This window comes from Chiloscyllium plagiosum, chromosome 12 (assembly GCF_004010195.1).
Source record: "Chiloscyllium plagiosum isolate BGI_BamShark_2017 chromosome 12, ASM401019v2, whole genome shotgun sequence".
Taxonomy (NCBI): Eukaryota; Metazoa; Chordata; class Chondrichthyes; order Orectolobiformes; family Hemiscylliidae; genus Chiloscyllium; species Chiloscyllium plagiosum.
In genome coordinates, this window is record NC_057721.1 from 77,124,925 (window position 1) to 77,151,368 (window position 26,444).

The 26,444-nt window shown below is 41.8% G+C and overlaps 1 protein-coding gene and 1 non-coding gene across 2 annotated transcripts in view; both read left to right on the top strand.

Annotated features, from left to right (window-relative positions):
* tmprss15 (transmembrane serine protease 15) overlaps positions 1 to 26,444 on the top strand; it is a 98,459-nt gene that overhangs the window by 24,824 nt on the left and 47,191 nt on the right. The window contains 8 exon segments of the mRNA XM_043700197.1: positions 1,361 to 1,512; positions 1,629 to 1,679; positions 3,433 to 3,480; positions 4,885 to 5,004; positions 8,066 to 8,174; positions 14,356 to 14,398; positions 16,913 to 17,129; positions 23,148 to 23,288. Of these exon segments, the coding sequence (XP_043556132.1) occupies positions 1,361 to 1,512; positions 1,629 to 1,679; positions 3,433 to 3,480; positions 4,885 to 5,004; positions 8,066 to 8,174; positions 14,356 to 14,398; positions 16,913 to 17,129; positions 23,148 to 23,288 (881 nt within the window).
* On the top strand, positions 13,567 to 13,699 carry LOC122555610. The gene has a single exon (XR_006313328.1). It is a non-coding gene; the product is annotated as a U6atac minor spliceosomal RNA (small nuclear RNA).

Sequence of the window (26,444 nt, forward strand, 5' to 3'; positions counted from 1 at the left end):
AGAGACCTTGGAGTGCAGGTTTTTAGCTCCTTGAAAGTGGAGCCACAGGTAGGTAGGATGTTGAAGAAGACGTTTGGTATGCTTTCCTTTATTGGTCAGAGCATTGAGTACAGGAGTTGGGAGGTCATGTTGTGGCTGTACAGGACATTGGTTAGGCCACTGTTAGAATATTGCATGCAATTCTGGTCTCCTTACTATCGGAAAGATGTTGTGAAATGTGAAAGGGTTCGTAAAAGATATACAAGGATGTTGCCAGGGTTGGAGGATTTGAGCTATAGGGAGAGGCTGAACAGGCTGGGGCTGTTTTCCCTGGTGCGTCGGAGGCTGAGGGGTGTTCTTATAGAGGTTTACAAAATTATGAGGGGCATTGATAATGCAAGTAGACAAAGTCTTTTCCCTGGGGTGGGAGAGTCCAGAACTAGAGGGCATAGGTTTAGGGTGAGAAGGTAAAGATATAAAAGGGACATAAGGGACAGCTTTTTCACACAGAGGGTGGTATGTGTATGGAATGAACTGCCAGAGGAAGTGGTGGAAGCTGGTACAATTGCAACATTTAAAAGGCATTTGGATGGGTATATGAATAGGAAGGGTTTGGAGGGATATGGGCCAGGTGCTGGCAGGTGGAACTAGATTGGGTTGAGATATCTGGTCGGCATGGACAGGTTGGACCGAAGGGTCTGTTTCCATGCCGTACATCTCTATGACTCTAAGTCCTTTGTACACTTGGGGTATGCTCTGAGAATGGAAAGTAATGGCAAATCATTATTAATTAAAACTGTGAAGCAAATAGCTTAGGATAGAGTAGCTCTGTGGTTAGCACTGTTGCCTCACAGCAGCAAGGACCCAGGTTCAATTCTAGCTTGTTGTGACTCCTGGATCTGGAGTTTGCACATTCTCCCCATGTCTGTGTGGGTTTCAGCCAGATGGTCTGGTTTCTTCCTACAGTTCAACGTTGTGTAAGGTAGGTGGTAAACGCAGGGTTATGGAGATAGGGTGGGGGGGGAGGTGGGAGTGGGGCTGGGTCGGAGTAGCCAATCTTTAGAGGGGTGGTGGAGACTTGATGGGCTGAATGGCTTCTTTCCACACTGCAGGGATTCCATGAAACACCAACAGGCAACAAATGACAAAAGTGCCTTCAGTCAGAACATACTGTTTGGATTCGCTAGCCTCAGTCATTGAATTCTCTCTGTCTCATTCCCCCTTTGTGTAGTTCATGTAAGGCAAGTCTTTGACCAAAATCTATTGGTTCAATGTCAAGATTATTATTTGACCATCACTCCAGCAAAGCATGTTTCGACAATTTTACTAAGTTAAGGCTGCTGAACAAGTGCACATTGTCGGTGCTTCTTGTATTTTTCAGAAACGGGACCGTGATTGTATTGTTCAATCTTTATTTCTCTACCACTGTGTCAAACATCAAGGTGAAGACTGAAATGCGGACCGCCATCGAAACTAACCAGGGATCATTTCTGGGAAACTTCCGAGTTGACACGGACAGCATTCAGATCACAGGTAGAGAAATGGATTGAGCCCAAAACAGGGTGATGGTTCAATAACAGAATTACACGTTGTCTTTATTTTACCACGGGGGTTTGATGTTTTACTGAGCTTCTCTGTACACTTCCCAGCACCAGGAGAATGGACAACTCAACAACCACCAAGCAAGCCAATACCAACAAGTAAGTACAATTTAGTAAAACTGTTTGTTGTTTTTCTTTATTCATTCACAAAACATGGGTGTCACTGGCTAGGACACCATTTATTGCCAATGGTTATAGTCCAGAGGACAGTTAAGTGTCAACATTGCTGTGGGTCTGGTGTCATATGTAGACCAGACTTGGTAAAGATGAGACAAAACAAACTACAGATGCTGGAATCCAAAGTAGGCAGGCAAGAGGCTGGAGGAACACTGCAAGCCAGGCAGCATCAGGAGGTGGAGAAGTGGACGAGGTAAGAGTGGCAGATTTCCATCCCTGAAGGATAGTAGTGAACCTGATGTTTTTTTCTTAACAATTAGATTAGATTAGATTACTTACAGTGTGGAAACAGGCCCTTCGACCCAACAAGTCCACACCGCCCCGTCGAAGCGCAACGCACCCATACCCCTACGTTTACCCCTTACCTAACACTACGGGCAATTTAGCATGGCCAATTCACCTGACCTGCACATCTTTGGACTGTGGGAGGAAACCGGAGCACCCGGAGGAAACCCACGCAGACACGTGGAGAACGTGCAAACTCCACACAGTTAGTCGCCTGAGGCGGGAATTGAACCCGGGTCTCTGGCGCTGTGAGGCAGCAGTGCTAACCACTGTGCCACCGTGCCGCCCACTAACTGTGATTTCATGGTCATCATTAGACGCTTCATTCCAGGTATACTTATTAATGTCAAATTCCACTATCTAACATTATAAGATTCATACCCAGATCACCAGGACATTGCCTGGGTTTCTGGCCTAATTGTCTGTCAATACTATCACTCGGTCATCACCTTGCCTATTCCAACAATTCTCAAATTGCTTGTTTGGTGATGTTTGCTACTTTTACATGTGCAATCTGGGATTCTATGATTATCTCGCCTTCACCGAATGTAGTCGTATGTTTGATGTACCGCTGAATCAATTGTCGAAGGTTTTAATCTTGCCCTGAATAGGACACAGCTCCTCATTCCTGAAGAAGGGCTTATGCCCGAAACGTCGATTCTCCTGCTCCTTTGATGCTACCTGACCTGCTGCACTTTTCCAGCAACACATTTTTCAGCTCTGATCTCCAGCATCTGCAGTCCTCACTTTCTCCTCCTCAATAGGACACATGCAAGAATATCAAATTTCAGACAATCACATTTGAAATTCTTATATTTGTCCTTATGAGTGCAGGGCTAAAGCCTTCGGCAACAAGTCCTTCCTTTCAACAAGATTCAAGCTGGAATCATAATGCCAGGGACCCCGGGGTCCAGCCTCTGGCAACTGTCTGCCTGTGTGGAGTTTGCACATTCTTCCCGTCTCTGCATGGGTTTCCTCCAGGTGCGCCGGTTTCTTCCCACAGTCCAAAGATGTGCAGGTTAGGTGAATTGGCTAAATTGCCCATAGCATTCAAGGATGTGTAGGTTAGGTGCGTTAGTCAGGGGTAAATGTAGAGTATTAGGGTAGGGGGATTGGGTCTGGGTAGGTTACTCATCAGAGGGTCGGTGTGGACTTGTTGGGTCTAATGGCCTGTTTCCACACTGTCTGAATCCTATGATTCTATAAGTCTGCAATGTTGGGAATTAATGATTACCGGGATATGCAAGAACATAGAGTTGAGATTAAAGTCAAATAAGCCGTGACCTTATTGAATGAGAATGGAGGGTCAGAGAATCAAGTGACCTACCTCTGTTTTTGTTCAGATAATCGGAATAGCAAATGATTGTTTCATTTCTCTCTCTTCCCCAAGACAATGGACAGCAAAGCAGCCAGCAAGTAAGCCAAATGTCAACGCCAGGTAATTGTTGATCTGGTCAGAGTATAGTTGTGAACTCAACTTCACCACTTTGTGTGTAAATGTGTTTATTTCTACATAACCCTTCGATACAACAGAGATTAAGCAAACCAACAACAATAACATAAGCATTCAGACTAAGATTAATGGGTTCATTAGCAAAAGTGGGGCCTATTGTATGGCTCAATTTTATCAGCTTTCCAGCTAAATTAACTGGGAGATGAAAGGGTCTGGAATCAATCTATTTTCCATGTACACAAATGATACTCTGCGTACCTTTATAAAGTTGGTGTAAAAATTCTGAACTCCTAGTCCATCCTGAATCAGCTAATGCTACAGTAGCTACCCAGGGCTAAGGACAATAGTACTGATCCTGAATTAATTCTAATGACAACGAATTGAAATTGCATGCTTGCTTCTGGGATTTGAAGGATATTGGCAATTCCAGATATGTCAATTTGATTTTCCTGAAGTTGGAAACCTTGACACTTTCAGGACTGCCCAAGAGGGAAATGCTCTGAAACAGATGTTAAATGCTTTAAATGCCTTCGAACAACATTCTTTCTGTCTTCACAGAAAAAGACAGAAAAATGCTTCTGAGAAATGCTGGGGAAGCAAAGGTTTTATTTTAGGAAGGAAGTTTTGATAGAAACTAACAGAAACATAATACTGTAAAAACTAACAGGACTTGAATCTGCTAAATGACAAGAGCCTGATAATTTATATTCCATGTTATTAAAGGATGTTGTTATGGAAATAGTGGATGTGTTGGTTGTCACCTTCCAACATTCTACTGGAGCCATCCTGGCAATTGCAGATGGTAAATATAGCCCTAATGTTCAAAAAGAAAAAAAAACAGGAATTTCAGACCAGTTAGCCTAACATCAGTTGTATGGAAAATGCTGGCGTCTATAATACGGAACGGTTCAAAAATAATAACAGTATTAAGCAGAGTCAGCATTGATTTATGAAAAGGAAATTGTGGTTGTCAAATCTACTGGATTTTGCTGAGGATGTAACAAGTTGACTAGATAAAGGAGAACCAGAGGGTGTGGTACACTTGGAGTTTTAGAAAGCTTTTGATAAAGTCCCACATAAGTGGTTAGTGTGCAAAATCAAAGTATATGATGTTAATGATAATACGCTAGCATGGATTTAGAATTAGTTAGTAGACAGGAGAAAGAGAGCAAGAATAGGTGGGTTTTCTTTTCAAGATTAGAGTGGTGCTGAAAAAGTACAGCAGGTCAGGCAACATCCGAGGAGCAGGAAAATTGATGTTTCAGGCAAAAGTCCTTCATCAGAGATCAGTACTTGGCTATCAACTAATCACAATATATTCAAAGATTTGGAAGTTTTGTACGGTTACTACAAATAACCCGCATTTGTTGCTCTATTTCTCTGTGTCAGGACATTGCCTCCCAGGAAATAGGACATGTGCTGATGGTATAACCTGTATCGATGAGGTCTTGTTCTGCAATGGAGAAGCAGATTGCCCAGACAGTTCAGATGAAAATGAACATCATTGTGGTAGCTATCCAAAACATTTCTTGTCGCTTGTTGTTTTGCATTTTCTAAATGATGTCTCCTGACTACATCTTTGCACAAACAGGGAAACTTCTTCAAAACTATGTCTGAACTTCAGCTTTAAGGAAAAGTCATGTCAGACTCAAAATGTTAAATCTGTTTCTCTCTTCACGGACACTGACAAACCTGCTGAGTTTCTTCAGCACTTTCTGTGAATCAATTGCCTTTGCTCCTTCAGACATGGTGCCCGTGCGCATTGACAGAGCCATATCCTGTGATCAGCAAGTACTCTTTGTTTAAACTTCCATCCTTCCCAGCTTGAATCTTTGTGTCATTTAGTTTTCAATTCCCAGCCAAACCCCAGATTAGGTTCACCCCTACAGATGATTCTTCCCTAAAGTCTGCTTCAGAAATCAATCAATATTCACTTTAAACATCATTCAAAAACTGAGCTTCCTCAGCTCTCTGTTGGAGTCAATTTCCAAGGTTTGCAACCCTCTGACTAAAACATGATTTTCCTCATCTCAGTCTTAAGTAGCAACCACCTTATTTGTAAATGGAATCCCCCCCTCCCCAAACATCTGAACCTGTCTATACCTTTAAGTACTGTGTGAGTACTTAATGATCATGTCTCATTCTTATAAACTCTAGAGAATCCAGGCCCCAACTTGCCCAAGATCTCTCCATAGGACAATTATGTTCTCATTGTGCCCAAAACCTTGGAAGATCTGTTTGCTTTATGTGAAATATTTTGGTACTCTGGCAGGGATTATCCATTGAAAATAATTTATGACAGTAATACTTCTTTAGAAATGGAATTGAGAATTACTTAGATGGAAATTATAAAGATTATTGGTAAGACCATCTGAAGGCCTGTGACCAGCAGTGCTGGGGCCATTGTTATTTGTTATTTCTATCAATGATTTGGATGAGAATTTAGGAGACATGGTTAGTAAGACTTTAAAATTGGTGGTATAGTAGACAGTGAAGAAGGGTTATCTAAGGTTATAAAAGGATCCTGATCAATTGGCCAATGGGCTGAGGAGTTTTAATTTGAATAAATGGGAGATTTTGCATTTTGATAAGTGAACAAGGTCAGGACTTATGGACTTATTAATGGTAGGGATCTGGGTGGTGTTGTGGAACAGAGAGAAAGAGAGACTGATGGGTCTAGGTACATAGCTCTTTGAAAGTTGTGTCACAGATAGACAGGGTGGTGAAGCAGGCTTTTAGCACACTTGCCTTCATTGATCAAACTATTGACTATAGGAGTTGGGATGTCATGTTGAAGTTGTACAAGACATTGGTGAGGACACTTAAAGTCATAAAGTTATAGAGATGTATAGCAAGGAAAAAGACCCTTTGGTCCAAATCATCTATGCTGACCAGCTATCCTAAATTAATCTAGTCCCATTTGCTAACATTTGGTCCATATCCCTCTAAACCTTTCCTATTCATATATCCATCCAAGTTCCTTTTAAATGTTGTAATTGTACCAGTCTCCACCACCTCTTCTGGCAGCTCATTCCATACATACATCACCCTTTGTGTGAAAAAGATTTCCCCTAGATCCTTTTTAAATATTTCCCCCTCACCCTAAACCTATGCTCTTGAGTTCTGCACTCCCCCACCCCAGAGACAAAAACTTGTCTATTTATCCTATCCATGCCCCTCATGATTTTATAAACCTCAATAAGGTCACCCCTCAACCTCCGACACTCCAGGGAAAACAGCCCCAGACTATTCAGCATCTCCCTATAGCTCAAACCCTCCAACCCTGGCAACATTCTTGTAAATCTTTTCTGAAGCCTTTCAAGTGTGCAGTTCTGGTTGTCCTGTTATAGGAAAGATATTATTAAACTGGAGAAGGTTCAGAGAAGATTTACCAGGATGTTGCCAGGACTAGAAGGTCTGAGTTATAAGGAGAGGCCAGGTAGGCTGGGACATTTTTTACTGGTGTGTAGGAGTTTGAGAGGTGACCTTCTCGAGGTTTATAAAGTCATGAGGGGCATCAATAAGGTGAAAAACCAAGGTCTTTTACCTTGGATGGGAGAGTTCAAAATTAGGGGCATATTTTTAAGATGAGAGGAGAAAGATATAAAAGGAACCTGAAGGGCAACATTTTCCTACAGAGTTTATGAGTAATGAACTGGAAGCAAAAGTGGTAGATGCAGCTACAGTTACAATATTTAAAAGACATTTGGGTAAGTATATGAATAGGAAAAGTTCAGAGGGTTATGGGCCAAATGCAGATAAATGGGACCAGTTGGACTGCAGAGTCTGTCTCCGTGTAGTATGACTATGATCTAAAATATTATGTATAGCTATGAGCTTTCAAATGGCCAAAAGTGCAAAATATTCAAAAAAGATATACCAAGATAATAACAAACCTGAGAGGTTTTAACTATCAGGGGAGACTGAACAGGTTGGGCTTTTGTTTCTCTGGGAAAGATTAGACCAAGAGGTCACATAATAGTTGTTTTCCAGAGGATATTAAGGCTGGATAGGGTAGAGATAGAAAATATATTTCTACTTGTAGGAAAGATCACAAACAGCAATTATAATGCACAATAGGGTGAAATAATGCAACAGTGAGATGGGGCACCTTCTGCAGAATGATCTGTTTCCGTGCCATACTTTGCCATGTTACCCAGAGTACAACTGAAAGTTGAATTGTGGCCTATCCCCCATTCCTTTTGGGAATAGCTGCTGTGTCCTGAGCTTCTGGATCTCCATTCAATGCTGGCCCCTCTCTCTGAGATGTAGCTACATTAAGATCTCCCTCCCTCTTTTTCCTGTTTCCTGTTGCTCAGCCAAAAAATCCGGGATATTCCCAGCTATTATGTAACATAAAATTTTTAAAAAGGCCAAAAGTGTAACATTATTGATACGCTGTTTTCTCATCTTGATGTGCAGTTCATCAGAAACATTATCCCTTCCTTCTGCCTCCAGAAGCTAATGCTACAGATTTCCAGCATTTTCTGTTTCAATAACAAATTTACTGGCAGTGAATATTCGGTGTTGGCCGAAGATGTTAATGATTGTTCCTCTCAATTTTCTACAGCTACACCCTGCGATGGAAAATTTCTGCTGACTGGTACAACTGGTTCCTTTCATTCAAATAATTTTTCCAATCTGTACAACCGTAACATTGTCTGCCGATGGATTATAAGGTAAATGACTGGAACTTTTCTTCATCCGAGGTATTAACTTAATTATTGCCCCTGTTCCTTGACTCATGTCTAATCCTCGACTTGCTTTATAGTTTAGTTTCAAAGTAATTGGAAGATGTCTACTGTCCAATTTCATACTTGTTTTTCTATTGTGGGCATCTCTGGCTCAGCCACCATTATTGTCCAACCCTGATTTCCTTCTGAATAGTTAGCGTTGGACGATAATGCTGACCTAGCCAGAGATGTCCACAATAGAAAAAAACATCAGAGCAATTAAGAATCAAACACAGTGCCATGTGCCTGGAGTCACATGTAGGCCAAATCAGTAAGAACTGTTTCCTTCCCGAAAGAGTATTAGTGAACCTTGGGTTATCTTGACAATTGGAAATGGTGTTGCAGTGATCCTGAGATTCTTAATTACAGATTTTCATTGAATTTATATTCCACCACCATCAGGTCCCTGGAACATTACCTAACTCCTCTGGATTAATAATCCAACCATAATACCACTGGGCCATCACCTTGCCCCTATTTAGCTGTTGCTCAGCGGCTAACACTCTACCTCTCTGAGTTTGAAGGTTGTGGGTTCAAGTCCAACTCGGTGAGCCTGGGATATTACAATCTAAGTGGTTGCAGCTGCTTCTGTGCTGAGGGACTGCTGCAATGTTGGGTGGTGCTGTATTGCAGTTATGACGTGTACCTTTCTGGTACAGTCTGGCCTGATATAACACGATAGTTCCCTTCTCGTGCTATCTTGAGTTATAAGAAAATTGTGCAATAGCCATGCTGTTTAAACTAATGGGGCCAGAATCGTGTTATAGCCAGTACAGGTAATGAAAGTTCATGTTCTACAAATATTGGCCTAAATTCTTCAATCGCATTGAAAAAATGCATGTTATAGGAGAACTGCCTGTACATAGAAAGGATCTCATGATGCTAATTCAAAATAAGGCAGTCAAACCCTAGTCAATGTCTGTCCTTCAATCTACATTGCTTCAGATAAACAGATGATTGGTTGCTATTAGTCCCCATACACCAATTAAAAAGGACCCAGTAAGTACAGATATAGAATAAAACAGTTGGAGGCACATTTACGTGGTACCCCTCTTCCATTGGGCTCGGAGCCTTCATCTGTTTCTCTCTTCACTCAGCTATTTGCAGAGATTATCAAAGTGTTAGTTGTGGGATCTTGCTATTCCCAAATTCAATCCCACCATTTTGAAACTGGAAGAACAGAAGAATGTAAGAAATAGGACAGGAGTAGACCATTCAGCCCCTCAAGCCTGTCTGTTATTCCAAAGGATCATGGCTTCTCTGACTTAGGCTTCAACACCTCTTTCATGCCGTCTCCTCATGGCCCTTAACTACCCAGTGTTTCAAACTTCAAACATCAAGCAAACCATCCTTCACGTAACATTCACCACAGATGGTCTCCAGCGTGTGTCATTGGATAAGATTAGGAACAGAAAGCCTGGTCATTTTTCCCCTTCTCTTACCCTGAGGACAGTGATGGTGTCCCAATAGTTAACACTAACCACCAAAGCTCTGCATTCAAACAGCAACTTTCACAACCTCACAGTCAAGCAAGTCCTTACTGAAGCCGTCACCACTGTTGTAATGTCAGAAGTGTTGCAGCCAGTAACGATGTTGAACCAAGTAACTTAAACATCAGGCACCAAATCAGGATCCCTATGATTGGAGGATGGTGGCATATCTACCCAGGGAATATTGGAATTCCTACACAAGCAATAATCAGTTCCTGATTATTTCATCTATTGCTATCATGCATGGAACAAAAGGAGCTATTCCTGATGGCTGCCTGTTGTATGTTTATAAGGGTTATGATCATGACACTGAAAGAGAGATTGTTCTGGCTAACTTAGAATGTGGACTGTATTAGTGATTTCATATCCCCAGCTGTCTCACAAGAGTATGGCCAGAAGAAAAATAACACAAGGAGGTATTCTGACAGATGACCTAAACTTTGGCCAAATAGGCAGTTTTGAGAAATATTTAAAGGTAGGACTAGAGACAGAGAGACAGATATATTTAGGAAAGGACTTTAAAAACGTACTATGGAGTCACGCTGACAACTGGTAAAGGCAGAAGTGGAGCAATACAGATATCTCAGGATCTAATAGAGGCCAAAAGAGGTAAAAGAAATTAGGAGTGAAGAAAGGTGGGGGGTGCTGAGGCCTCAGGAGTATTTGAGAATGAGAATGTTTAAATTTTATCCCAGTTAGGTACCAGGCACAATTAGGTGATGGGTGAATGGGACTTGGTGTGAGTTAGACTAAAGAGACCAAAGAAACTGCAGTCCCAAAGAAGAGTTGCACCCGAAAAGTCTAATTCTCCTGATACACCTTCACAACGCTGGCTTGCTGTGTTCTCCCAGCCTCCTGCTTGTCTACTCCAAGTTATACTAAAGACAGCAAAATTATGAAAAGCTGGAGATCACAGAGGGTGGACATTTGAAGACAATTGGATACTCAGAAGTAGCATGGAAATGTTAAACTCAGTGCCAAGAGGGAGTAGAGACTGTTGTCTATTTGAAACCCCTGGGAGAAGGTGAGGACTGCAGATGCTGGAGATCAGAGTCGAGAGTGTGGTGCTGGAAAAGCACAGCCCATCAGACAGCATCCGAGGAGCAGGAGACTCAACATTTCGAGCATAAGCTCTTCCTGAACATCGGAGATTGGCTGTAATTTAGAGTTCACCTTAAATGTTAAGCTTGTTTGAAGAAGTGTATCCATTAAGACAAAGAGGAAAGAATCATTTTGCATCTCTGCATGCTTCTGCTAATAGTCCAATATCTGCTCAGTCAACCTTTTCGGACTGCTGTTCTTATTTTTTTTATAAGCCAATATATATTCAGGTGACTCTGGGTCTGCTGCTTCTGGGAATTATAGTCATTGCTTTGCTTACCATCCCTCACTGCCTACGTAATAAATTCGCTTCTACTGGCTTTATTAAGAGAACAGATGGTACATTAGGAGCACCTAAAATACTTATCCATTATTGTGTTGTCATTACATGAACTGCAAGAGGTATTGTAGCACAGTGGGTATTGTTCCTATCTCTGCTGCAGAAGCTCTGAGATCAAGTCCCATCTAAAGTTTTGTTATTCATGAAAGGATCATCCATGATGCAGTTCAGTTGTTGATAATCAGTTTGGGAAATCCTTCTTCTGCCTCCCCCCCCCCAAGCAAGGAACGTGTATGCAAAGATATGCTTAAGAACACTTTACAATTAATCATAATTAATACACATGGGTATAATGATGTAAAATATGAAATTTGCAGAATATATGATTAATATGCCACACATGAAAACAAGAAAAGTGAACAAGCAAACTACCCAGCCACCCCAGTGAAGAGTCACTGAACTCAAAACATTAATTCTGCATTCTCTCTGCAGAATCTGTCTGACCTGCTGAGTTTCTCCAGCAATTTCTGCTTTTGTTTCAGATTTCCAGCATCCACAGTTCTTTGTTTATTTGTAGTTCCTGTGAGAGCCTTCATTTGTGGTCCAATTCTACGTAACTTCAGCAATTTATGCTGGGCGAGTCACTTTCGATGAGATGAAACAGAATAAGACACAGAGGTGTGTGTGTGTTTTATATCCATATCAGGAGAAGTTGACCTGCCACCTGCTCCTGAAAGAGTAAAAACAGTTGCCAAATTTTAGGTTTTTAGTCGAGCTACCTTTAACAGCATGAGGCAAAGATTGATGACAGTAAACTCAGGAAATTTGTTATTGAGTAAAACAGCAGCTGAACATTGGAAAGTGTTGTCAAATAATTTATATCTCTCGGACCAGTAGATGGCCCTAAGGGATAAAAGCTCTACTTGCCAAATAAAGCAACCATGCTTGACAAAGGATATGAGCAATAGCTGAAATTAAAGTTAGAGCATGTAAAATCCAGGGAGAGATAGAATAGCAAATTAAGAACTGTAAAAATGAGTAAAAAATGAAACATACAAACTCTGTCCAGATTTACACCAGATTTTCAAATTATATTGGATAATAAAAGATGAATGCCATTCAAAGGATTCAGGAACTGTCCTTGTTGAAAATTAAAAAATATAACTCTGTTGTTTAAGATGGGTAAGAGAGATAGAGAAAGAAACTAATTAATAAATTATGAATCTGTTAAGCCAACATCTGTTGTGGGGAAGGTATTGGAATCTATAATTAAAAACGGAATGACAACACAATTTGAACTGATTAGACAGTTTCCTGTCTAGCAGACATAATTAAAATACAGAATAAGAAACTAAGGTTGTGGACAAGGAATGTCAAATAATGCATTCTGCTAGAACTTCCAAAAGTCATTTGTTAAGGTGCCAAATAAAAAAAAAGCTAAAATTAAAACACAAGAAAATCAAGGAGAAAAAGATGAATTTCACCTCTCAGAAGGTCACTAACATTTGGAATTCTCTAACAATGGAGACTAAATCATTGAAAATATTTAAGGCTAAAAAGCAGATGGATTGTTTTGGTTCACAACAGAGTTAATGACTACTGGAGACAGACAGGAAAATGAAATTAAGGCCACAATCGGCTCAGCCATCATCATATTAGATTAAATTAGATTAGATTCCCTACAGTGTGGAAATAGGCCCTGCGGCCTAAGAAATTCATACCGACCCTCTGAAGAGGCAGGGTCGGTGAATGCAGATAGGCTTTAGGAAACAAATTACCTCCTCCTGTTTTTATTGCTTGAATTCTTATACTGAACAAACTATTGTAGAGAGATTGGCTGAGCAGTAGAAGACAGAGGGTGGTGGGAATCTGAAATGCACTGCCTGGGAGGGTAATTGAGGTAGGAAACCTCACAAATTACTTGAATGAGCACTTGAAATGTCATAACATTCAACACCATGAGTAAAGTGCTGGAAAGTAAGACTAGAGTAGATTTTGAATCTTGCTTTGTCACCACTAACTCAATGGGCCAAAGAACCTCTTCTGCACTTTAGAATTAAATGATTCTAACTCAATGGAGAGCCACATGTCCAACTTTGCCAATGATTGGTGGCATGATAGTAGTGTGCATGGGAGCATTAAATTGTGGCTTCAGGAACCAGGCTTGCATTCCCAAAAATGTAGAAGATTGGGAGACAGAGACCTTTTCAAGGCTGCCCTCAATATTGTCTTCAGTGATCCTTTTGATATTTGGGGCTACATTTTGGATTTTGAGGGCAACGTTTTCATTCTCACTAACTAATGCAGTCATATAGTAACAATATTTTCTGTTTTTGTGTTGACATAAGAGGTATGTGGCCTCTTACAGAAACAGAACTAGAAGAATTACTTATTATCCTGAATAGTAATCAATGTCTTTTAAACTTTATACCATGATGCACCATGCAAGCATTAATGAGACTGCATTGTGTGTGCATGAAAAGAGAGAAGGTTACCACGTCCCACCCCTTGATAAGGATGGAAGGGGTCCTTGAATCCTTACAACACACAAATGGTTAAGGCATTGCCATCTATTTGGTGACATTGAACCTTGCTTTTAAATGGGAAAGTGATGATCTAGGGTGGTATTATTGCTGGACCATCAATCCAGAGACCGAGGTAATGCTCTGGGGACCTGAGTATGAATCCTGCCAGGGCAGATGGTGGAATTTGAATTCAATAAAAATCTGTATTAAGAGTCCAATGATAACCATGAAACCATTGTCAATTGTTGGAAAAGCCCATTTGGTTCACTAATGTCTTTTAGGAAAGGAAATCAGACCATAAGACCATAAGACATAGGAGTGGAAGTAAGGCCATTCGGCCCATCGAGTCCACTCCGCCATTCAATCATGGCTGATGCGTATTTCAGCTCCACTTACCAGCGTTCTCCCCGTAGCCCTTAATTCCTCTAGACAACAAGAATCTATCAATCTCGGCCTTGAAGACATTTAGCATCCCGGCTTCCACTGCACTCCGTGGCAATGAATTCCACAGGCCCACCACTCTCTGGCTGAAGAAATGTCTCCGCATTTCTGTTCTGAAATGACCCCCCACCTATACCTGGTCTGGCTTCTACGTGATTCAAGACCCACTGCAATCTGGTTGACTCTTAACTGCCCTCTGGACAATAATGAAGAGGCAATAAATGTTGGTCTAGCCAGTGATGCCCTCATCATGTGAATGAATAATAAGACAAAATGTGGTTACTATGCAGGTATCATAGTATTGAGGTTGGCATAGACCAATCAAAAAAGGAGGCGCCGGCCTAGTGGTTGTTAATCCAGAGACCCAGGTAACGTTCCTGGCACCTGGGTTTGAATCCTGCCATGGTACAGAGTGGACTTTGAATTCAATAAAAATGTGGAATTAAGAATCTAATGATGACTATGGATCCATTGTCGATTGTTGGAAAAACTTGTCTGGATCACTAATGTCCTTCAGGGAAGGAAGCTGCCATCCTTACCTGGTCTGGCCTACATGTAGCTCCAGACCAACAGCAATGTGGTTGACTCTTAACTGCCCTCTGGGCAATTAGAGATAGGCAATAAATGCTGCTTAGCCAGTGGTGCCCTCATCCTGTGAATGAATAAAGGGGGGAAGAAAACATAAGTGGGTTTTATTTTCAAAATAACAAACACATTTCTACATACAAAAGGTCATCACCCGAAACACGCCTTCTTCAGGCTGCTGAGATTACAGAGCGTAGCTGAGTGGTTTAAAGCTGTGGATGTAGATTCCACCCGCTACCGGGTGTCGGGTTCACTCCCGGTGCTACCAGCTGTGGATGTGGTTACAGCAGCTCACTTTGGCAGGGCGGTGCTGTGTTGAAGTTACGAATGACAGAATGCAGTGAATTTCTCCCAAGTGTTTAAAATAGTGTCTAGTAGCATTGCTGAGATCACAACTCACGCATTTCCATTGCATATCCTCAAAGTATATTAACCAGTCAGTTACTGACCTTTTCATATGTACCATATCTCTGTCTCAGATTGGAATGTAACAATTAATATGGTTTTCAATAAAGCGAGATCCAAGTGTCCATTTGATCCAAGTATAGTAAGAGCTGAGTTTACACAACGTTAAAGGAGATATTCCATATCCATTTGTAAGGAATTCACCACCACAGTGATTTAAAGTTATTTTATTCTTCAGTTAGCTGAGGAGTCCTTTGTTTGTGAGGATGACGTTTCTCTGATTGCTAACCCCCACTGGGGGATTTTCCAGGGAGATTTGGGCATGCACACGTGTATTGTCCACTTGCTTCATGTATTTTGAATGTTGTTTAAATGTGATTTGATTGAGGCTTTAAGGGCTTTGAAATGAATTGATCGATTTGAAAGAGAAGTATTTTATTTGTGGAAAAGTTTAGTACAGGAGTACACCACCTTAAAATCAGAACCATATAGTTTAGGGAAGAAGTTAGGAAATTCTGCTTCATAATGGTAGATAAAATGTGGAGTATGTTCACAATGAAAGCTGCAGATGGCAGCTCAGTTGTTCATTTTTAGAACTGATGTGAGAAAGGTGACAAAAAAATCTAAAAAAGACATGGGTCCAGAGCAAAAGTCATTAAATGGCAGAACAGCGTCAATGAACTGATGCGTCTCCTCCTGTTTATGCACTCGTGGTAGCTGATCTAGAACCATTCAGGGTGAAGAGCATTGATCTATTATTCCGTGTCAAGTTTTTGCTTTTTGTCTCTTGCACAAGTCATAAAGTATTGCGGCTGAAGAAATGTCATTTCAGACTTGAAACATCAACTCTGTTTCTCCCACCTCAGCTGCTGTCAGACCTGCTGAGTTTCTTCAGAATGTTCTGCTTTTATTTCAGATTTCCAGCATCCGCACTATGTTGCTTTTATTTCCCTCGATCAGTAAGTCAGATCAGTAATAAAAGTTCCTACTGCTCCTTTCAGGGAAATTTCACATCATTTGTTCCCAAGCAAGGTTATCAACCTGACAGGATTGTCCCTTAGACTCCTACAATAAAAGAAAATTACTGTTCTGGACACTGCTCTGAGCCAAAGAACCAAAAAGAAAAGTAAACTCAGAAGGAAAATCAGTAAAAATTGCAAATGAAGCATACTGGTCTGACTTGTCTTGTATACTTCAGGCTAGTCTCTAGTATGATCAATGTGTCTATTTTGAATTATTACTGTTTTTAACTGTTGTTTCCCCCTCTAGTAAAATGATTTCCAGTTTGAGTTATAAGCATGTTGAATATCAGGGAGAAATGGTGTTTTGAGCTGAGGGACTTGTGTTTTAAACCCTCTGGGAAATGACTGACTAGAGTTGGGAAGGTACAAGTCAGGAGCAGAATGTGAGCCTGACCTCACCTGTAAAAACAAAACTGTGGATTTGCATCTTTCAGAATGCAGTGCACTTGGTTAGATCTGTCAGGTGAGCATCTGACTCATGAAAAACTTAATTGCCACAGTACACATCCAAATGAATGAAATTTTCATCTAGTCCTTTAGTTATAAAGCAAGGGCTCTTGTGACGCAGTGGTAGTATCTCTACCTTTGAGTCAGGAAGGCCCTAAAATGTACTGACATTTTGGAGAAAGTTGATTAAGAAGTAGGTTCCTTATAAAGAAGCCCATCAGCAGTTTCTAAAGTGTCAAATCATCAATACTGTAACCGATTAAATGCATTCCAATTAATGCAATTGTGTGACATTAAGGAAGTAATGATGGAACACTTGGAAAATCATAGTCTAATCAAGCAGCGTCAGCATAGCTTGATGGAAGGGAAATTGTGTCTAATTTATTAGAGATTTTCAAAAAAGTCTCAACCAGCGAACACTAACCAAAGGAAGTTGGAGCTGATAAGTTATGTTGGTATTGAAACTTCTAATACATGATGTGCGTTTGTGACCAGAGTTGAACCAGGATTTTACATTCAAGTGAGTTTCACTGACTTCGAAGTCAACTTATGGACTGACTATCTCTACCTGTACCAAGGAATAGGATCCCGTAAGGAATTAATCGGTAAGTAACCAACTGATTTTTATGTTAAACTTATCTTCTTCTTCTTTGAGGTGAAGATAAGGGCATTAATGCTGGAGGTTTGTCTCAAACTGCCAGGTAAACCGTAATGATTAGTGATGCCAAAGACATTTCCTCTTCAACCACAACCGACTGCCATTTGAACTGGACCCTTTATTTAGGTAGATGAGGTTCCTGCATGCCACAGTCAACAGACTTCATGGAACTCCAGTGCTAGTTGGGATCCTATAATAAAAACAGAAGGTATTAGATAAACTCCGCAGATTTGGCAGCACCTGTGGAAAGTGAAGCAAATTTAATGTTTTGAGTTCAATAGGACTTCTGCAGAACTGAAGGTGGCTAGAAAATGAAAAGTTTTCTATTGATAAAATGGAAGGGTGAACAAGTGGAATAGATGGTGAGGGTACCCAGAGCGAAAGGTCATGGGAGTGCTAATGGGAATAGAAGTCTGCTTGTCAATCGCAGTCTGCTGGAAGTGGCAGAAATGGCAGGGGAGATGCTTTGAATGCTGAGGCTGGTGAGGTATAAAGTGAGGACAAAAGGGAACCCTACTGATGTTCTCTGAAAGCGTGAGGACAGAAATGCAGGTAACGGGTTGGACATGGCCATTGGTTCTGTCAACCACAGTGGAAGTGGGAATCCTTGGCTGAAGAAAATGGAGGACAGGTCAGAAGCACCCAATGGTAGGTGGCATCACTGGAACAGATGGGGTGGAGCCAGAGAAACTGGGATAAAGGAATCAAGGTAACTGAGGGAGACTGTTCATGGCAACAACTATCTCCAGGAATGAAAACAGAGAAGGTGAAGAAGGGAAGAGATGGACAGGTAAAAATGAGGGAAGGATGGAAATTGGAAACAAAATTAATTAATTTGAGAATAGAAAATAGATTTGGCAATGTCACAAATGTATCAGAGAAAGCATGTGGGCAGGGAGCCAGAGTAAGACTGGGACAGGCAATGAGCCACACAGCCCACAGAGAGAGGGACATAAGACATGCAGGAACCCATATTGGCACCTTTGACATGGAGCAATGAGATGATTTCAAGGAGAGGCTGATCAAAATAAGAATGAATTCAGGTGAAGGAGGATGATGGTGGATGGAGGAGTGCAGGCCTTTATTTAAAGAGGCCAAGACCCCTCAGAACAATCTGATGCGTTGGATGGTAGTGTAGAGAGATTGCACATCCACGGTGAAGAGGATGCAGCTTAGGGCAAGGACACTGGAAATTGTGGGATTTGTAAAGTGTCAGAAGAATCATAAATATAAAAAGAGTCAAATTACCATAGAGTTATGCAGCATGGAAACAAGTCATTTGGTCCAACTTGTCCACGCTGACCATATTCCCAAACTAAACTAGTCCCACTTATCTGTGCTTGCCCCATATCTCTCAAAAGACAAAAGTGCTGGCGATCAGAGTCTAGATGAAGGGCTTTTGCCAGAAACGTCGATTTTCCTGCTCCTCAGATGCTGCCTGACCTGCTGTGCTTTTCCAGCACCATTCTAATCTAGACTCCCATATCTCTCAAAACCCTCTCTACTCATATGCTTATCCAAACATCTTTTAAATGTTATAACTGGATCTGCATCCATTGCTTTTGCTGGCTATTCATTCCACACATGAACCTCTGTGTAAAAAAAATGTATGATCCATGACTTTTTAAAAACTTTTTTCTTCTTATCTTAAAAATATGCCTCCTCATTTTGAATTTCCCCCACCTTTGAGAAAAGACCTTTGCTATTCACCTTATCGATGCTCTTCATACCCTTATAAACCTCAATTAAACCACACCTTAACCTCCTACACACCAGTGAAAAACGTCCCAAAATATCCAGCCTATTTTTATACCTCCATATCTGGCAATATTCTGGTATATCTTTTTTGAACCCTCGCCATTTAATAATATCTTTCCTATAGCAGGGCAACCAGAACTGCACACAGTACTCCAGAAGAAGCCTACGTTCTGTACAACCTCAACATGACGTTCCAGCTCCTATACTCAAAGGTCTGAGCAATGAAGGCAAGAGGGCTAAATGCCTTCTTAAACACACACAAATTTCAAAGAATTATGCACTTGAACCTCAGGGTCTCTCTGTTCTACAACACTACCCAGGGCCCTATTTTTAATTGAACCAGGGGGACAAAATAGACTCAAGGTAGAAAGGAACAAGTTCACTGGGACAGGAACTAGCTCAAACAATGATCTCCCAGGGCATTCCTGTGTGGGGTTGGGGGTCTGTGAGTGGTAAGCTGAGTAGGGTGTATCTCCCATAAACAAGAAGATGAGGTCAGTGACAGTCCTGGAAGTTACAGCCTGATGTTCAATGGTGGGGAAGATAGGAGAAAATGTCTGTGAGCTGTCTCTTAGCCCTTGGGAGGTAGAGGTTGGCACACCAGATGGCAAAAGCACTCCCCTTATCAGCAGATTCAATAACAAGAGCAAGATTGGACATGAGGGAACTGAGTGCAGCAAGTTCAGAGAGAGACGGGTTAGAATTGTGAGCAGAACAGAGCAGAGAAATGAAGTTGGCCAATGTCACATTCACAGTTCTCAATGAATATACAGAGTGCAGATAAGAGGTCAGGGGGATGGCTCTAGCTTGAGGATGAGTATTGGAGATGGGTGAAAGGATCAGTGGAGTGGAGAGATGACAACAATCAAAGAAGTGGGCATGGAAGTGAAGATGATAGAAGAAGTGTTAAATGGGGTGTCATGCCTGAAATTCATTTGAGATGTGGATGTAAAAGGATAAAACTTAGTCCTTTGCTGAGTGTAGATAATCAGATCCAACATGGTTACCATCAGTGGTTACCACTGCTGCCTCACAGCACCAGGGACCCAGGTTCGATTCCAGCCTCAGATGACTGTGTGGAGTTTGTAGATTCTCCCCGTGTCTGTGTGGGTTTCCTCCGGGTGCTCCGTTTTCCTCTCACAGTCCAAAGATGTGCAGGTTAGGTGTATTGGCCATGCTAAATTGCCCATAGTGTTAGGTGCATTAGTCAGAGGGAAAATAGGTCTGGGTGGGTTACTCTTTGGAGGGTCGGTGTGGACTTATTGGGCTGAAGGGCCTGTTTTCACACTGTAGAGAATCTTAAAAAAAAATCTAAACTGACAGTTCAACAGTTTACTGAACTGGGTGAAAGAGGACTCTCTCTCAAGCAATTTGAGAATAATTGGACCAGTGCTATTTGCCCCCATTCTAGCTGCATCCAATACTTCACTCTCTCACTCACACTCTCTCTCTCTCACTCTCTCTCACACTCACACTCTCACATTCTAACTTCCCCTTTCCTTGCTATATCTTGGGGTCAGAAAGATGGCACTAAGCTGATAGTTTTCACAAAGCAGGCAAGCTGCGTCCTTCTACCTACTTTGATCAATGCCAATCTAACAGTGTCAACATTCATTCCCACCATCACCAATCGCCAACAGTACCACCTATAACAGGCTATGCAGAAACACACGAAGGCAGCTTTGACAGCACCTTCCAAACCTAGGACATTTACAAGCTAGCTGGACAAATGACTTAGAGGTGCTGGGGTTGGACTGAAGTGGAAAAAGTTAGAAATCGCATAACACCAGATTATAGTCAACACGTTTATTTGGAAGCACTAGCTTTTGGAGCGCTGCTCCTTCATCAGGTGGTTGTGGAAAATAAGATCATGATCACAGAATGTATAGCCAAGGGAGTCCGGTGTCATGAAGATGTGATACATTAAGCAATTTTAGATTAAATCTTTCATCGGTGGCTCAGTGGTTAGCACTGCTGCCTCACAGCACCAGGGTCCCAGGTTCAGTTCCAGCCTCGGGTGACTGTCTGTCTGTGTCAAGTTTACACATTCTCCCTGTGTCTGCGTGGGTTTCTTCCCACAGTCCAAAGATGTGTAGATCAGGTGAATTGGCCATGGTAAATTGTCCATAGTGTTAGGTGCATTAGTCAGAGGGAGGTGGATTCCTCTTTGCAGGGTCAGTGTGGACTGGTTTGAATGGCCTGTTTCCACACTGTAGGGAATCTAATTTTTTAGAACGGGATATGCTGGTTTCTGTTCTTTGATATGTAAATCACAGAACTTTTTAAATTACATTCTTAAGATAGCTCAGCATTTTTAACAATAGGTGTGAGGTCTGTCTGTGTCCCAGTGTGGAGTCAGACAAAGGCATCAGATGAAAGAAAACACCACCATTTGCAAATTCCTTTCCAAGGCACACAGCATTCTAGTTTGGAGCTATGTCAGTGTTCCTTCACTGCTGCTGGGTGACAGTCCCTCCTGAACAGCACTGTGGTTGACTCACACCATAACAGCTACAGCAGCTCAGGAAGGCCATTCACCACCACCTATCATAGGGCAATTAGGAATGAGCCATAACTGTTGTCCAGCCAAGAACACCCACATCTCATGAACTAATGTAAAGAAAAGTTTCTTGCTGTTTGTCCCAAAAGTGAAGCTTCTTCCTTGTCAAAATTCAACATTCACCCTGACCCCTTGATATTAGCAACATGTATTAAGAACGAAGTCCCCTTTATTCTTCCAAATAATGTATCTCAACATCAACAGAAGCAATCTGAGTAAACTCTAGTGACCCTTCCCAATTTCAAAATACCATATACGTCCCCGCACTATCCACCCATTGGGCAGCTCTCAGCTCACCAAACTAATGCTGATTAAGTCTTCTCCTCACAATCGCTGCCAGTTTTTGCTTCAGAAATGGTTGAGTGACCACTTGCTTGGTTTCCTGAAGATCAATACTTGACAAGGTATGGAAGTGAAAGGCATGTCCCATAGAGAGTGCACCTGGATGCAAATGTTAACAGATTCTCACAAAACAAAACCTAAAGATTTTGGACAGAGTCTTCTCAAATACAGAACAGGGTGGGCTTTGTTCATGTGAGATGTCTAATGAGGAACTTCTCAATGTCAAGAGCAAAAATTCCCATTTTCCAGATTTAGATGGTGATCCTTGCTAGTGCATTGGGAGAGATCTATTTGTATGCATTAATATTTCATTTTTATGTAACTTTACCTCACTAATATGCAGTTTTCTGTTCTCCTGTCAATCAGATAGAGAGTAGGTGGCGACAATTCTCAACGTGAAAGACTTAGTAATTTCACCTGTTCTTCCAGACAGGTCCATGGGCAGTTCATCCCCTATCCAGCAGCACCTCCAGATCCCTGTGCCATAGCAGGGTGCCAATTCTTTTATTTCTAAAATGTCTGGAGCAAATAGAACTAAACGTGCAGGGCAGCTGTGGAGTGCCAGCACATAACTGGGAGCATGGCTGATCTTTAAAGTTGGCACCAGTGCCAGGAATCAGTCCCAGAAGTGATCTGATGATGTCAGGCAGGCTGCCTTGAGGAAGTGAGATTGGGAAGGTAGATAGCATATGGAAACACAGTAGAACTTTGGAAAGAAACATTCCACAAATGACACTTAACCGATTTCTGATAAGATTCAGCCCACAAGCTTTCTTAATGCAGGGTGTTTACCACTGATACCAGTACAACAGCTGTGTCTTCTAGTTAAAGCCATTTCATTCACTCCTTTACATTTTGAATCAAACTTTTTGCTTGTGTTATGAAAACACCTGTGGTCATTGCATCTCAAAGTGGGCTTGAACCTAAATCTTCTCACCCAGTGGCAAACACACTCACCTTCACTGCAAGATCCTCTGAACCCTTTGATAATTTTTTTTCTTTTTAAAACCTGGTCAGACGTATTTTGTCACAAATCCAAAGCAGGTGAGACATCAATCTGGGTCCCTCAGCCCAGAGATACAGACATCAACACTGGACCAAAAGCCTCCTTTGTTCTCTGTTTATATGTCCAGGCATCAATTCACAGCCACCATCTTTATTCCCCATAACTTTAATATCTTGCTATATTAACACTGAAGTCTATGAAGAAAAATCTTCAAAGGAAGAAAGGATTCTAGTATTTATTTTAATGAGTGACACTCCATGTGAAGACACCAAATACTAACCTTGCTTTGTTTCACTTAGCTTCACTTACAGGTTTCAATCCTGGATCTGTAAGGATTTTTTCAAACGAGGCCACAGCTGAATTCTGGGCTGATGAATTCCCGTCTTCTGGCTTTGGTTTCAATGCAACGTTCACCGTGTTTAACATTACTCTTACCAGCAGTAAGTTCCCACTATTGCATCTGAGGAAGCTGTGACTCATTCGTTTTTTACAGTAATCTTCAGTTCCCAATCACTGGTCACAAGCAAGACATCGGAATGAAGCAGCTGCAATATTACTGGTCTGGGACAAACTTGGGCCTCGTGGACAAGGGGACACTAATCCTGAATCATGACACAAATTATTACACAAAGGGTAGTGGAAATCTGGAGTGCTCTTCCCACAAAAGCTGGAAGGACAATTCAAGATTTTGAGACTGATTTGATAGGTTTTTATAGGTAAGAGATATCAACACATGCGAATTAAAGGTAGCTAAAGGGAGTTTGTGGTAAAGACAAGTCGTAATCTAGTTGTTTAGAAAGATAGAGGGGGATTTGCTTGAAACTTGTAGGATACAGAGGCGTGGATAGAGTGGACATGGAGATGTTGTTACCACTAGTAGGAGGGACTAAGAGCGAAGGCACACTTTCAAAGTGAAGGGACGACCCTATAGAATGTTCCCAAGGTCCAGAACTAGCGGTGACAGTCTAAGAATAAGGGGTAAGCTATTCAGAACTGAGATATGGAAATTTCTTTTCACTGTGTTGTGAACCAGTGGAATTCTCTTCCACAGGAAGCTGCTGGGGTCAGTTCATTAGATATATTCAAGAAGGAGCTGGACATGGCACTTGCATCTAAGAGGATCAAGAGGTATAGGGAGAAAGTGGGAATGGGATACTAAGATTGCATGATCAGCCATGCTCGTATTGAATGGTGGTGCAGGCTCGAAGGGCTGAATGCCCTACTCCTGCACTAACTTTCTCAGTTTTTATGAACTGAGAGGAGAAGGAATTTCTTCAACCACAGGGTGATTAATCCGTGGAGCTCATTGGTACAGAAGGCTGTGAGGCCAAGTCATTGAGTATATTCAAGACAGATATAGGTTTTTAATCAGTAAGGGGGTCAAGGGTTACAGAGACAAGACAGGAGAATGGGGTTGGGAAACATATGATCGAATGGTAAAGAAGACTCAATGGGCTGAATGGCCTAATTTTGCTCCTTTGCCTTACAATGTCATGATATTACAGAATTGGGGACTGTTTGATCTCATATTTCCCACTGAGTCCAAGTCCGGTGGTAGATCCAGGTATAACTTTATTTTCCTACCATGTCATTACAGCTTCAGATTTGCTTCACAGTAAGCCACACACAAACTTCTGATTGTATACAGTTAAAACTTAGAGCATATATATGCTCCACCCCCTTTTGGGCAGCACGGTGGCACAGTGGTTAGCACTGCTGCCTCACAGCGCTAGAGACCCGGGTTCAATTCCAGCCTCAGGCTACTGTCTGTGTGGAGTTTGCACATTCTCCCTGTGTCTGCGTGGGTTTCCTCCGTGTGCTCCGGTTTCCTCCCACAGTCCAAAAATGTGCAGGTTAGGCGAATTGGCCATGCTAAATTCCCCGCAGTGTTAGGTGAGGGGGTAAATGTAGGGGAATGGGTCTGGGTGGGTTGCTCTTCGGAGGGCTGGTGTGGACTTGTTGGGCCGAAGGGCCTGTTTCCACACTAAGTAATCTAATCTAATCTATTGGTCAGCAACACCCGCACATCCCTCTGTGATTGGCTCTCTGGTACAGCATCTCAAAAAGATGGACGGGCTGGTGGTCCAGCCCTGGTCATGATGTTTTCAAACATTCCTACCTTTCTCCTGGAAACTTTTCATAATGGATAATATTTGTCAGCCCCACATTCTATCCAATCTAAGACAGACCCGCTATTGTTCTACTTATGGAGACTGTATTAAGCAAGTATTTTCCCACATGCTCTAACTGCTGTAGTCATGTCAGCTGTCGGCCATTTTGCACCACCCAGTCATGGGCAGCCCTAGCAGGGTTTGATTGGACAGCAACGTGGAATGACTTCCTATCTTGCCCAATGCTCCAATGCCGATATTTTGTGATGGCTCCGCACACTGCTGTTATGAGCCTAAATGCTCACAGTAGAGGGGTTATGATCTTTGTAGTTTTATAAGGAGCACTTCAGCCAGTGTCATCCAGCATTAAACCCATCAGTCTTTCTGGGAGAATTGGGTATCCCCCTACTCTTTGTGCAGCTAGATTGTATTGAGGAGTCTTACTGATCTGCAGATTTCACACTCTCGGGCTTCCATTGTCTGAGGAGTGTTCCAGTTCACTCAATCTTCCAGTTTGGAGCAGGCAATAACAACTTGTACTGATACTGTGCCTTTGGCACATTAAATAGTCCCAAAGCACATCATGGATGACTTAGACTCAGTAGGACAGGGGACCACATAGAGAGATACTCAGGTGGATGAGCAACTTGGGCAAAAGTGTGACCTGATTGCTGAGCCAGGAGGCCCATGTTTAAGTCCCACCGGATCCAGTGGTGTGTAACAGTGTCTCCAAACAGGCTGAATGAAAAATATCTGAAAAATGGGACTGGGTGTCCTGGAAGATGGAGGAGACGGTGTCTTCAGGTCTTTGATCAATGGGTAATGTAGGGCTTTGCATCATCACGGAAGTGATATTCTAGTTTGTGATCTGACTTTTGGGACACTGCCACTTATGGGGCTTTCGTATCTAATTTGGCTTAGTTTGGACAGGGCTTTTATGGTATCAAGGTGATATATTTGAGAGAGAGAGAGAGCAGGAGACAGACTTTTGGAACACAACACTGGTAGATAGGAAGCAAGACAATGAAATTAGGAGCAAATTACTGCAGATGCTGAAATCTTTACTAAAAACAAAAAGCTGGAAACCACAGCAGGTCAGGCAGCATCCATGGAAAGAGAGCACAAGCTAAGATTCTGAGTCTGGATTATTTTATCACGGCTCTGATGAAGAGCCTGAAACATTAGCTTGCTCTCTCTCTCCATGGATGCTGCCTGACCCACTGTGATTTCTAGCATTTTTGTATTTTCAGTCAGGATAATCAAATTACTGCATTTTATGAATAAACTCCCAAGAAAGTGATCTGTCTCATTTCATGTTTCACCCTCTGGCTTGGACCGTCCCCCGTCAAAACATTTCTTTCCAGAGAGATTCCACTCCGTATACTGTGAATGATACGTCCCTCGGTTTAAACATCGAATATTCCACATTTTTTTTGTGAAATGCAGAAAGTGCAAAACAATTTGTCTTGCTTACTCTCAGATCAG